Genomic DNA, 10,861 nt, shown 5'->3' on the forward strand with positions numbered 1-10,861 from the left:
AGAGGAAACACGCTTCTTTCGTTCTTGTTCTAACGTTTGATTTCTTACCGTTTTTAATTGCCTTCCAAATACGTTTCAAATACGCCCCTTCAAGGAGAGCGATTTTGCTGGTTTATGGCTACTATAGTACCAGGAGATCATGCTCCAAGGAGGCTGCACGCGTTTGATCTCATCGAAGATAGGGTTGTCCCGCTCCCACATCGATTTGATGATTTCGTCACATACACTGATAAGCCGATAGGTGGTGATATTTCCCCTCCATGTTCGAAAACTTTGATTGGGTAATAAGGCTGATATGCCAATCGTTGCTTACTTCAAAAGTCAATAGGCAAAACATCCAATACAAACGAAATCACTAATGAAACCACAGAACCGATGACGATTAGGATAAGTAGCCTCTTTTTGTCATGCGACCCTGTTACAAAACTCAACAATTTAGCACGTTTCGTCCTGTTTTTTCGTCAGCGCTGGAAATGTGTTTTCTTATTCCATTTCAAACTAAATTGCATGCGATTCAAATAATTCAAATGAGGATGGATTTAATTGCATCTCTTTTGTTAACAGTTAGGATCCTGTTCCTTTTCTGTCTGATGTTTATTTGCATTTTGTGTAGCGAAATCTGAAGGCTTCACAGAAGGTTCACAGGATTTATGTCGGTAATGAGCTTCAGACTCCAAATATTATGATGATTAACAAGTCAATTATTATCATACTGCGTCAATAAAATACAGGCATCAGCTTTGAAATGCCCGTTCAAACGAACGGCCACCGCAAGTTGTTATGTTTTAAATTGTCACGAGTTAGTAAAGTCACCCAAGTTATGAATACTAGATTTTAAAAGATATTGTTATTCTTATCATACACATCATTTACACGAACAATAAACCAATAACTTACCAAATAATGGTCGAGTAAAACAGTTGTGGAAGAGGAGAAATGTTCTTTATTGTTTGCTACCGGGTTTCTTCATAAAAAATCAACTTAATAATATTATTTTAAGCGAAAGCAATCTAATGAGCAACACAAAAGGTCAGGTCTAAAATTTATTTCAAATTAATCGTTACCATTGAAAATTATTCCTATAATAAATCACATCAAATTCCGAAAATGATCTTCTTAATTACGGGTATCGGGTTCTAATCTGGTCTGAGCCTTCCTCGTACGCAGAAAACTGAAGTCAGAATAAACTTCAACAAGACAGGCTTTTGACTATACAACGGTTGTTGAGCCAGTAAAGAAAAAAAGGCGGTTGCATGGAATATACAATCACGTTTATGGTTATAAGCAAATTTGACTACATTATTCAATTACTGGGAGCATTGGTATTATTGCTGCTGGGAGAGGCGGCCATCCAATTTATAGCATTTTTAAGTACCTGACTTTTCACGAAATCAGATGTGGTGCTAAGATTAGTATTGGCTCCGAATCTGCATTTGATATAACCGAACAGGTTTGCACCATTCAGTACTAGAGCAATAAACACCAAAAGCTGAAATAGACGAAGCGCATAGCATTATTAACAACAAAGTAGTATCTACTGCTTTTCAATAGGTTCATATATCTCCATGCAAATTTATACATACCAGCCATTTAAATTTTAAACCAAACAATGCAACGATAAACAAGAACACCCAAACAACGGGGCAAACTACCAACGCCGTCCAAAATATGCGTGCCTCGTGGGGGTTTATCTTGTCTGCATAATTCTCGCCCTTTGATTCATATATCCAGTGTGACACGCCTTTATCATCTACGTAGTTCCACCAACGCAGCCCGATGAGCATTCGGCCAGTAATATTTTTAACTGCCCAAAAATCAGCCGACAAAAACATTACCACGAAAACAAAACTGGTAATAAAACTGTCGCTAAACCAGCCGCAAAATAAATATGATGCTATTGCGAATGATCGAAAAAATACGTGAAAAAATAACACATATGGATGCCTGAAAAAATATAGATAATTAATAGCATCGAAAGATCGGTTAACAAAAATTGTGATGATCAACGTACGCTGAATGTTTTGCAATTCCTTCTTGAATATCTTCACCGAATGGTACAGCTTCTTCCAACAGTGGAACCTGCAAAAGAAATTAAATGTACAGTACATATAACATTCTCCTATTCAGATCGCATGGTAAAAGGTACCGTCGCTGACGCCATCGCAATTACACTTCGTAAGATAATACCGGTCTCAAATAACCGTTTTTAACAAAATTGTTTTGCAATAGAATGTTAGTTTCCAAAACAACAAAATAGCTCCAGACCAAAAGTTGTCGAATACGTAGCGCTTATTGACATTTTGGAATTTGACGCATTGACTACGGATCTGGAGCTAATGTAAACAACCGATTGCAGCACGTTATTTTGACGTTAAGTAATTTGACATAAGTGTTCTGCATTTGCGGAATCATTCGACTATTCAGGATATTCAAATTACAAAATATCTAACAAATTCTTTAAATTTTAAATGTCTTTTAGGTAATAGAATACTTTTCGAAAGAATTCTGAATTTGAAAATTTAGACACAATTCATTCAAGAACATTCAGTTCTATCATCTGTTCTCTATCAATGCATTGTACGAGCTAACCTTATAACACTATCAACTAGCTCTATTTATTTTGATTAGTCTCATACCGCGTGCTAGAAAGTGTTGGAAGTGCGTGTTGTAATGATTTTCAGTTACGAATGGTAAAGGAAGGCTCTGTTTGCACAAATCAAGATGGATTTAATCCTAAGCAACTTTATCACTGATGCTCCATCGGTTGTTTTAAAGGTTGGCATTGTAACATAATAGCGTATGAGATGCAGATACAACTGAATTTATGTTTTTCCACAGCCGAGGAATAATGATAATGACAAAGTAGATGTAAAACGAAACTCCGCCAACGAAACGTCTGGGACATTTTCTATGACTTTTCAAAAAGCTCCACAGTCTAAAGCTGTTGTTGTTCGTAAACGGCCTCGCATAATCAATTCTCTTAAACAGGCAGACAAACCGAGTAGTGATTGTACCAAATCCATCCCTCATCCGTCAACAAATCAGCAGTCCACAGGGCATCACACGAACGGAGCCACAGACACTGCATCAAGTATTGGAAAAAATACGGAGAATAAAATTCCACCGACTGGGCTAAAGGTTGTTTCGAAATCATCCAGTTCGGCGGATGTCGAACTCCCGAAGATCGCCACTTCGACTCGGTCAGATAAGCAAACGAAGAAAAAGTACACTAAAAAAGACCTGCCGACTGATGCTCATAAAGATTCATCGTTGTTACGGAACTATAAGCGCGATGAAACTCATCTTAAAGTAGAATTGCCGGCGGTACCGCTACCACAGGAGAAGTTGTTCAGCGAAGAGCCTATTGATTCGCTTGAAATTCATCCGCACTCGAAGAAAAATATAGTCGATCTGCTGAACTATAAAACCCTTACGATGGTACAGGCCATGGCTATTCCACGACTGCTCAAAGGTCACGATGCTCTTATCCGGGCACAAACAGGGTCCGGGAAGACTTTCGCCTACGCATTACCTCTCGTCGAGCAGTTGCACAACATTCGACCAAAAATCAACCGAACCGGTGGTGTTTTGGCAATAGTGATCGTTCCAACGCGTGAGCTTGCCTTGCAGACTTACGAATTTTTACTAAAGCTGTTGAAACCATACACATGGATTGTCCCCGGATATTTGTGCGGGGGTGAAAAGCGGAAAACTGAAAAAGCGAGATTGCGAGCGGGCATAAATATACTGATCGCTACTCCTGGCCGATTTTGCGATCACATACGTAATACGAAATCCCTGACGCTTACATGTGTCCGTTGGGTTATAATAGATGAGGCCGATCGGCTATTTGAATTGGGTTATGAGAAAGACGTCAATGAGATAGTAAATGCAATCCACAGTGTACAAGGTTCAGAGTCTGATGAAACGGCGGGATCCTTACAGACCGTGCTTTTGTCTGCCACACTAAGCGCTTCAGTTAAAGAGCTGGCTGGGCTAGCTTTGCGCAATCCCACGTACGTTGATACAAGCAAGCTCAATGATGAACAGCATGACACGAGTGTTAAAGCGGATGGAATATTCGATAACAGTAACGACCAACTGCTGAACGTTGATCAGTATGCCTCGATACCGGCGACAGTGAAACAGCGGTTTCTCGTCGTACCGCCTAAATCGCGACTAGTCGCGTTGAGTGGATTGATAGCCCTCGAACAGCACCGCAAACCATCGAAATTGTTAGTTTTTATGGCGACACAGGATTTGGTTGACTTTCATTACGATGTCATGGTTGAGGTACTCACGGTACAAAAATTCGCTGGTTCGGGTAGCAAAATTAGAACCAATACAGACACCGAGAGGAGTACGACGACTGGAACAAGCGAGGACTCGGACGGTAAAGTGTTGTTGCCTAATGTAACTATTTTTAAACTGCACGGCCGCATGACCCAAACCGAGCGTAGTGGGGTATTCCAGGCGTTCCGGAATGCGAACGCGTCCGTGTTACTCTGCACTGATGTGGTAGCTCGTGGCATCGATATTCCAACCGTGGACGTAGTAGTACAGTTTCATGCACCACAGGTACTAGCCGATTATGTCCACCGTGTCGGTCGAACAGCACGTGCCGGGGAATCGGGTAAAGCAGTACTATTCGTCGAGGCTGCAGAAATGGAATACATTCAGTACCTCGCCAACAAGCACATCAGGTAGCACCTATTGTCATTTTCGTACGGTTTATTTTTGATTTTCTTTTCAATATTTGCCTCTTTTGTCCATCATTCGTCATTTCTCAGGATACAAGAGCAAAAGATAGATGGTATGTTCATGATTCTTGGGCAGCTCATGAAATGTGGAGCGAAGAGGCTGACTAAAAACAAGGAGCAAGCTGTAATCGATTTGCAGCATCGATATGAACGGTTGATTGGCGAAGAAGAGCAACTAACCACAAGTGCCACTAAAGGTAAGTTATTAGTAACTGTGCCAAACAAAAAAGTAATACCATATACAGCAAGGTTATGCATTTGTTCGTTCTGCCTATTTCTATTTATTTTCATTCTACCACCCTCCACTAAAGCTACGTAAAGTCGATAAGTTCTATTGAGTTGTATTATTTTTGCTAAATCCAATGTATTTATCCACAGCATTTTTTTCTTGGGTTCGATATTATTCGAATTTCCCGAAGGAACTTCGGCACATCTTTGCCGTCAAAGCTATTCACATGGGGCATCACGCGACAAGCCTGGGTCTGCGTGATTCACCGTCGCAGCTTATGCAAACCCATACTCGGTCAAAGCAGGAAAAAGGTAATTTGTCAGGATCTAAACCAATGGGACGGAAACAGCCATTGAAGCGCCGTACCGGACAAGGTTTTCCAAAGCAAGCTGCAGGCTCAAGGACCGCAAGGTAAATTAAATTTCTTTTGAAATATATCTGCTTGGCTAGCTTTAAATTAGCTTAAGATTTGGTTTTCTAGTTGTGCTTTAGTCGAAGATTGAATTGAAAGTGCATTACTAACTGAGATGTTTTTTTCTCCATAACAGAAATATGTTGCCATCTCGACGCGGCGGAAATCTTACTAATGGAGCTAGTACGTTTAAAATGGATACACTAGACGAAAGCGGCATGACAAAACGGTCTCGCATGCTCTACACATCTGAGTTCGCAAGTGGACTCGGGCCACCTCGCAAGAAGGCTAAACAAGCATAAAATGGTTATCATATCCTTTTTCGAATTAGAACACGGAGCAGAACTGTGCTCGTCTTATCATTTATGAACGGTGTCACTGAGTGTAATAAGAGAGGAAAATAAAAGTGTATTTTAAGAAGAATGGATGTTTGTATATATGTTTATATGTATATTTAATTTTGGCCTTAAATATAGCGTATCATTAAAATATACTCCTTAATAACTTCTTTAAATAGGAAATACTTTCCCAATTAGCATAAGCATTAGCCTAATTAGCTATTGTCCATAGCATAAAAACCAAATTAAATCGACTTTGAAAATTCGTGAAGAATACAGCGACATACAATTGCAAGAATAAATAACCGTTAAATCGATATACCAGAAAAAACTGCAGTCGCTCATTTTAGAATTGAATGAAACTATCGAAAAACATCGTGATCGTGAGTCAAGAATCAGATCAAAGAGCCAACACTTTTACGGAGCCATTTAAACCAAACTAACTTCATAACCATGACATACAATCTATGGCATAGTAACCATTAACATAACCATAACCATAGTAACCATGACCTGACATTTCTCAGTAAATACGTATGGCAGCATATTGCCGTATTGGCGTATTGCATGTCGAGATTAAAGCCCGAATTCGTCGTGCATTTGTGCTACAGGTTGTCACTTAAGGTTGTAAAATAAAAGTTTTGTATTCGTTGCATTATTTTGTGTTGTGTTTTTATATGTATATCATTTGTTATATCGTGGAATCATTTGTAGGAAACCATCATCTGAAGCCTGAATTCTCTATTTTTGTTATCTTAACATTCGATGTTTTGTTAAGCAACGAATTAGACTCGCCGAGCTAGTTTTAAGCAAATGAGCCCACATTGCAATGTGAGCACCTCCCATACAAATACCGGGATAGAAGTCTAGCAATTGTATTTTCAAAAAAAAAAAAATCCGATTGAAATGTATAGAACGAAGTTTTAAAAGGTTTTATGTAACAAATCGACGTCAATTTGAGCCTGAATTTATGCCACTGTATCTCACTTATGTTGATGGAACAATGTTTGACGCAGTGTAATTTGGGTTGAATGTAGTAATGAGTACAGTGATATTGTTTTATAATGATATATAACAAACTTGCTAACGCATTTTCAATACTTACCTTTTTTTTTGTGAATACTGGAAACCATATCTGTGATTCTTTCTACTAATGAAGTTTCCAACGGATTTTGAGAAGCCTTTCCATGTTGTTATTGTTTTTTGCTGTTATGATAGAAGTAGAAATATAAAAAATTGTTTCAATATTAAAATGACTTCGGCATAAAATACACGAAGGACAAAGAAAATATCATTTGGAAAATAGCCATCAGCACCTCGAAAATTGAGCTACGTGAAAGAGCTAACAGTTTAACATTTCAAATCTTAACAGTAGGTATGTTACTGATAGATGAATAACAATACACATAAATACTTAAATCAAACTTTTATCAAACAAAAATGGTATGTCCGATAACATGATAAGGTAGATATGGGAGAGGCAAATCAAGTAATCGTTATACTCCCATGCTGTACCTTTGTTAAACAGCTCACCTGCTAAGTTTCGGTAAACTAAAGAGCATATATAGGAATTTATAAAGCAATTAGTACCTTCATGTTTTCAGTAAATGTCGTGGAAGCTACTCATTTGATCAGTAACTATTGTGGCAGAAACACTGCAACTTTTCTTGAATCACCTATGGCAGGTATGTTAAAGTGGATGCCATGCGGCCCGTTTAGTCTTTGGATGCGGTCCTCGAGAATGTTTTGAGATTTTGTATTGAAAGCATTGATTATCGAAAATCAAACGTTATTTCACAATCGATCTGAGTGCATTAAATTTTTTAGAGAAGAACAATCATTTCGACAGTAGAACTGTAAAACTTTTGCTATGGTGAACAAATTGCAGATCGTAACAAATCCTCGTCATTCTCGATTTTGATTGAATCTTGCTTTGTTCCAAAATTTTGGATAAACTCAAGCATTCGTTGCATGAAATACATGAAATAGTGAAAAACAAACGATGCCAGATTTAAAGCGAGAAATCTGGCAAATAAATTTGTTAAATAAATAATACTAAGTTGAAACATGACTAATCTGTATAAGTAAATGAAAGATATCGAAGATAACTTTTTGTACATTTTCAAATGTTTTTTGTTGAACCATGTTGATTTTCTTTTCAACTTCAACTTTGCGATCCGTAAATTATCCGAAATGTGTAAATGCGGCCCGCCAATGAAATGAGTTTGACACATCTGACCTATGGAGACGCCCAGTTATTAACACTAGGACAATGCATTGTTTTAAGTTTGAATATTTTTTTTGGCGCGGTTGGTCGTACCCAAATCTTGTTTATGTATGTTTATCAAACATAGTATTTGTATGATTATTCACTAACATTTTGACAATAATCAATTTTTTGATAGGTTTTTAGGAATTGTATCTTATTACTTAGCTGCAATTAGAAAAAATGGCAACTTTTTCTTTTCAAAATTTCAATAATTTTAAAAATCGACCCTTATCTTTCAAACTGCAGTAGTTTCTAAATGCTAGTTTTCTTGTTAATTTGTACTTCATTTAAAAAAAAAACAAACATTGTAGACTTGTATTTCGATGACTAAATGTCTTTAATATATGAAATTTATTTTTTTCTAAATTCAAACCTATAGTTTAAAAAAGCATTTAGAATTTTTCGAAAACCCGATTTCGGGTTTAGGGTTTTTATCCCAGTAAATACTGAACGTGCATTGCCACAGCCGGAGTTATCTGCCGGTATCGAGATAAACCGGCAATGATGGTTATATTTACTAACTGGATTAGCAATAGCAATTGACATACTTAAATGGTAAGTATGTTACGAATAATTTTCCGACGCATATTGATGCTTTAAATACAGGTCCATTTCTAGACATTACACGTTCAGCTACAGGTTGAGACTGTGCAAACATTTATTCCTTCACAATCCTTTAATATACTAGCAGCAAAGCGAATATTTGATTCAACTCTTACCTTAATTACCGTTTTTACTCGTAGCGTTTCTGTAAAACAATTGTTAAAGTAAAGAGAGAAAAAGGATACCGGTATTCCAGCGTGTGCCCGGCTGCGAATTTAACATTTTTTTTTGATTCTATGATGTATTTTACTTACATCTCGTAGTGGTTTATAGAATCATGTAGCCTGAAGTTCAGCTATCATTTATTACAAAAATCAGTGAATATAGAGTAAATCAGTTCGGTCCTGTTCCCAACAAACTGGTACCCATTTTTCTGAACGTTATCAAAAAGAATAGAAGAGATGATTAGTAAGGGATGTTGGCGATGTGAAGTAGATATTATGAAAACGATAAGCGCGAGGGATCGCGATAAAAACTGAAATAAATTGTTCACATACATGGAGTTCTGTCTAACGTTATATGACCGTATTTATATTTCAGCCACTGTACTTGCTATGGTATTTTCTTACAAGGGCTGTTGCTTACAAGGGCATATTGAGTTTTTGCCTAGTTTTCTATTGCTTTGGTAACATAAATATCTTATTATAGTAAAATTCGTTCATTTCTTTGTTTAGTATTTATTACCAAATTTAGGTGTTGGTAAATGGTATTCATTGGTCTTTATTACCAACCAAAAGAACATATATACTTCATTCTGCTCTGCTACACCCAGTGTGCAGTTTTGACATATGCTATGTTTTGTGTTTGACATTGCTCAATGTCAGATTTGTTGCACAAATTTGTTTATTTCGTTTGTGCATTAACATTACTATCTTTGCGTATGCTTTTGTGAACCTAACTGTGCGTGTTCTCCATAAACTGGGTGTTTAATCAGTTTGAAACTTGCATTAGATTTTCTTAGAATTTAGCTTTACTCGCTGAGCAAAAATGTCTAAACACACCGGCACAAACCTAGCATCGCTTTCTCAAGCGGAAATTAAAACCTGGATCGACTCCTTCGATACCGTGCTGACGGACTGCGACGGAGTAATTTGGGTTGATAACAATCCGTTACCAGGAGCTCCCGATGTGATCAATAAATTCATCGCGTGTGGCAAACAGCTATTCTTCGTGACGAACAACTCCACCAAAACACGACCAGAATTTGTGGAGAAAGCCGTTCGTTTGGGTTTCAACGTTTCTATCGTATGTTTTGTCACTCCTTTGAAATGAAATCATGAAAGCAGCTATAAAAAAGTCTTTTTGTTTACCACACAGGATAACATTATCTCAACAGCGTACCTTGCCGCACAGTACCTAAAAAATGTTGGATTCAAGAAAACCGTCTACGTCATCGGATCGACAGGCATTACAAAGGAACTGGATAACGTCGGCATACAACATGTAGGACTCGGTGCCGACACGCTTTGCGGAACGTTGGCCGAAACTGTCGCCAGCTTTGAGCCTGATCCCAACGTTGGAGCAGTCATTGTGGGTTTTGACGAACATTTTAGCTTTGTAAAGATGATGAAAGCGGCGTCTTATCTGAACAATCCCGACGTGATATTTATTGCTACGAACACCGACGAAAGGTTTCCGACGACTGATCGTGTCATCCCCGGTACGGGAAGTATCGTGAAAGCGGTAGCAACATGTGCCGAGCGAGATCCCATCGTGATGGGTAAACCGAATCCTCACATTTGTGAGATTGTACGTAAGGAGTATAATGTCGATCCCGCGCGAACGTTGATGATTGGCGATCGATGCAATACGGACATTTTGCTTGGCAAAAATTGCGACTTCCAGACGCTCTTGGTCGAAACGGGTATTCATAATGCTGCCGACATAGGAAAGTATGCCGCATCCGATGATCCGTCCGTGAATGCGTTAGTTCCCGACGTGTACCTCGCTAAACTGGGTGACTTACTAGCGTATTTGTAGGTCGAACCGTTACGAAGTTTCAGTAGCATCTTATGGCCGGGACTTTTGTCAAACAATTGTCACTCGAATCTGCAAAAAAGTACCTAAAATAAAATGTTTCGCTTGTTGTAGCAAACAAAATAAAAGTCCTTTTTACTCATACTACACTAAAACCGCTTAGCAGGCTTGTCCTGCTCTAGGGGAAATCGAAACCACTCTTGGTCTAGCAGCGTAGTCAGTCAATCGTTAATTCTGGGACTTCTGACGGACACATCTACGCCATTCTCCATC

The 10,861-nt window shown here is 38.2% G+C and overlaps 3 protein-coding genes across 3 annotated transcripts; 2 read left to right on the forward strand and 1 right to left on the reverse strand.

Moving 5' to 3' along the window:
• Positions 1–1,042: 1,042 nt before the first annotated feature.
• LOC128731325 (uncharacterized Golgi apparatus membrane protein-like protein CG5021) lies at positions 1,043–2,277 on the reverse strand. Its single transcript, XM_053824435.1, has 4 exons — positions 2,147–2,277; positions 2,012–2,079; positions 1,584–1,944; positions 1,043–1,489 (listed from the first exon to the last, which is right to left on the reverse strand). Exons 1-4 carry the CDS (start codon positions 2,159–2,161, stop codon positions 1,304–1,306), a joined length of 630 nt encoding a protein of 209 aa, XP_053680410.1. The 5' UTR covers positions 2,162–2,277; the 3' UTR covers positions 1,043–1,303.
• Positions 2,278–2,721: 444 nt separating this feature from the next.
• Positions 2,722–5,758, forward strand: LOC128726756 (probable ATP-dependent RNA helicase CG8611). The gene is made up of 5 exons (XM_053820585.1): positions 2,722–2,775; positions 2,989–4,703; positions 4,791–4,957; positions 5,139–5,400; positions 5,538–5,758. The coding sequence occupies exons 1-5, from the start codon at positions 2,722–2,724 to the stop codon at positions 5,701–5,703; spliced, it is 2,364 nt and encodes a 787-aa protein (XP_053676560.1). The 3' UTR covers positions 5,704–5,758.
• Positions 5,759–9,552: 3,794 nt separating this feature from the next.
• On the forward strand, positions 9,553–10,599 carry LOC128731646 (glycerol-3-phosphate phosphatase-like). The gene is made up of 2 exons (XM_053824778.1): positions 9,553–9,856; positions 9,929–10,599. Exons 1-2 carry the CDS (start codon positions 9,599–9,601, stop codon positions 10,589–10,591), a joined length of 921 nt encoding a protein of 306 aa, XP_053680753.1. The 5' UTR covers positions 9,553–9,598; the 3' UTR covers positions 10,592–10,599.
• The last annotated feature ends 262 nt before the right edge of the window (positions 10,600–10,861 follow it).

Source organism: Anopheles nili, chromosome 2 (assembly GCF_943737925.1).
Source record: "Anopheles nili chromosome 2, idAnoNiliSN_F5_01, whole genome shotgun sequence".
Lineage (NCBI taxonomy): Eukaryota > Metazoa > Arthropoda > Insecta > Diptera > Culicidae > Anopheles > Anopheles nili.

Bases quoted from the DNA above. Each gene is read 5' to 3' on its own strand.
- LOC128731325 (XM_053824435.1), bottom strand. The intron at 1,945-2,011 runs GTACGTTGATCA...ATATTTTTTCAG, and splicing joins GGAATTGCAAAACATTCAGC to GCATCCATATGTGTTATTTT. The intron at 1,490-1,583 runs GTATGTATAAAT...CGTCTATTTCAG, and splicing joins GTTTAAAATTTAAATGGCTG to CTTTTGGTGTTTATTGCTCT.
- LOC128731646 (XM_053824778.1), top strand. From the start codon at position 9,599: ATGTCTAAACACACCGGCACAAACCTAGCATCGCTTTCTCAAGCGGAA. The intron at 9,857-9,928 runs GTATGTTTTGTC...TTTACCACACAG, and splicing joins TGGGTTTCAACGTTTCTATC to GATAACATTATCTCAACAGC.
- LOC128726756 (XM_053820585.1), top strand. From the start codon at position 2,722: ATGGATTTAATCCTAAGCAACTTTATCACTGATGCTCCATCGGTTGTT. The intron at 4,958-5,138 runs GTAAGTTATTAG...ATTTATCCACAG, and splicing joins AACCACAAGTGCCACTAAAG to CATTTTTTTCTTGGGTTCGA. The intron at 5,401-5,537 runs GTAAATTAAATT...TCTCCATAACAG, and splicing joins GCAGGCTCAAGGACCGCAAG to AAATATGTTGCCATCTCGAC.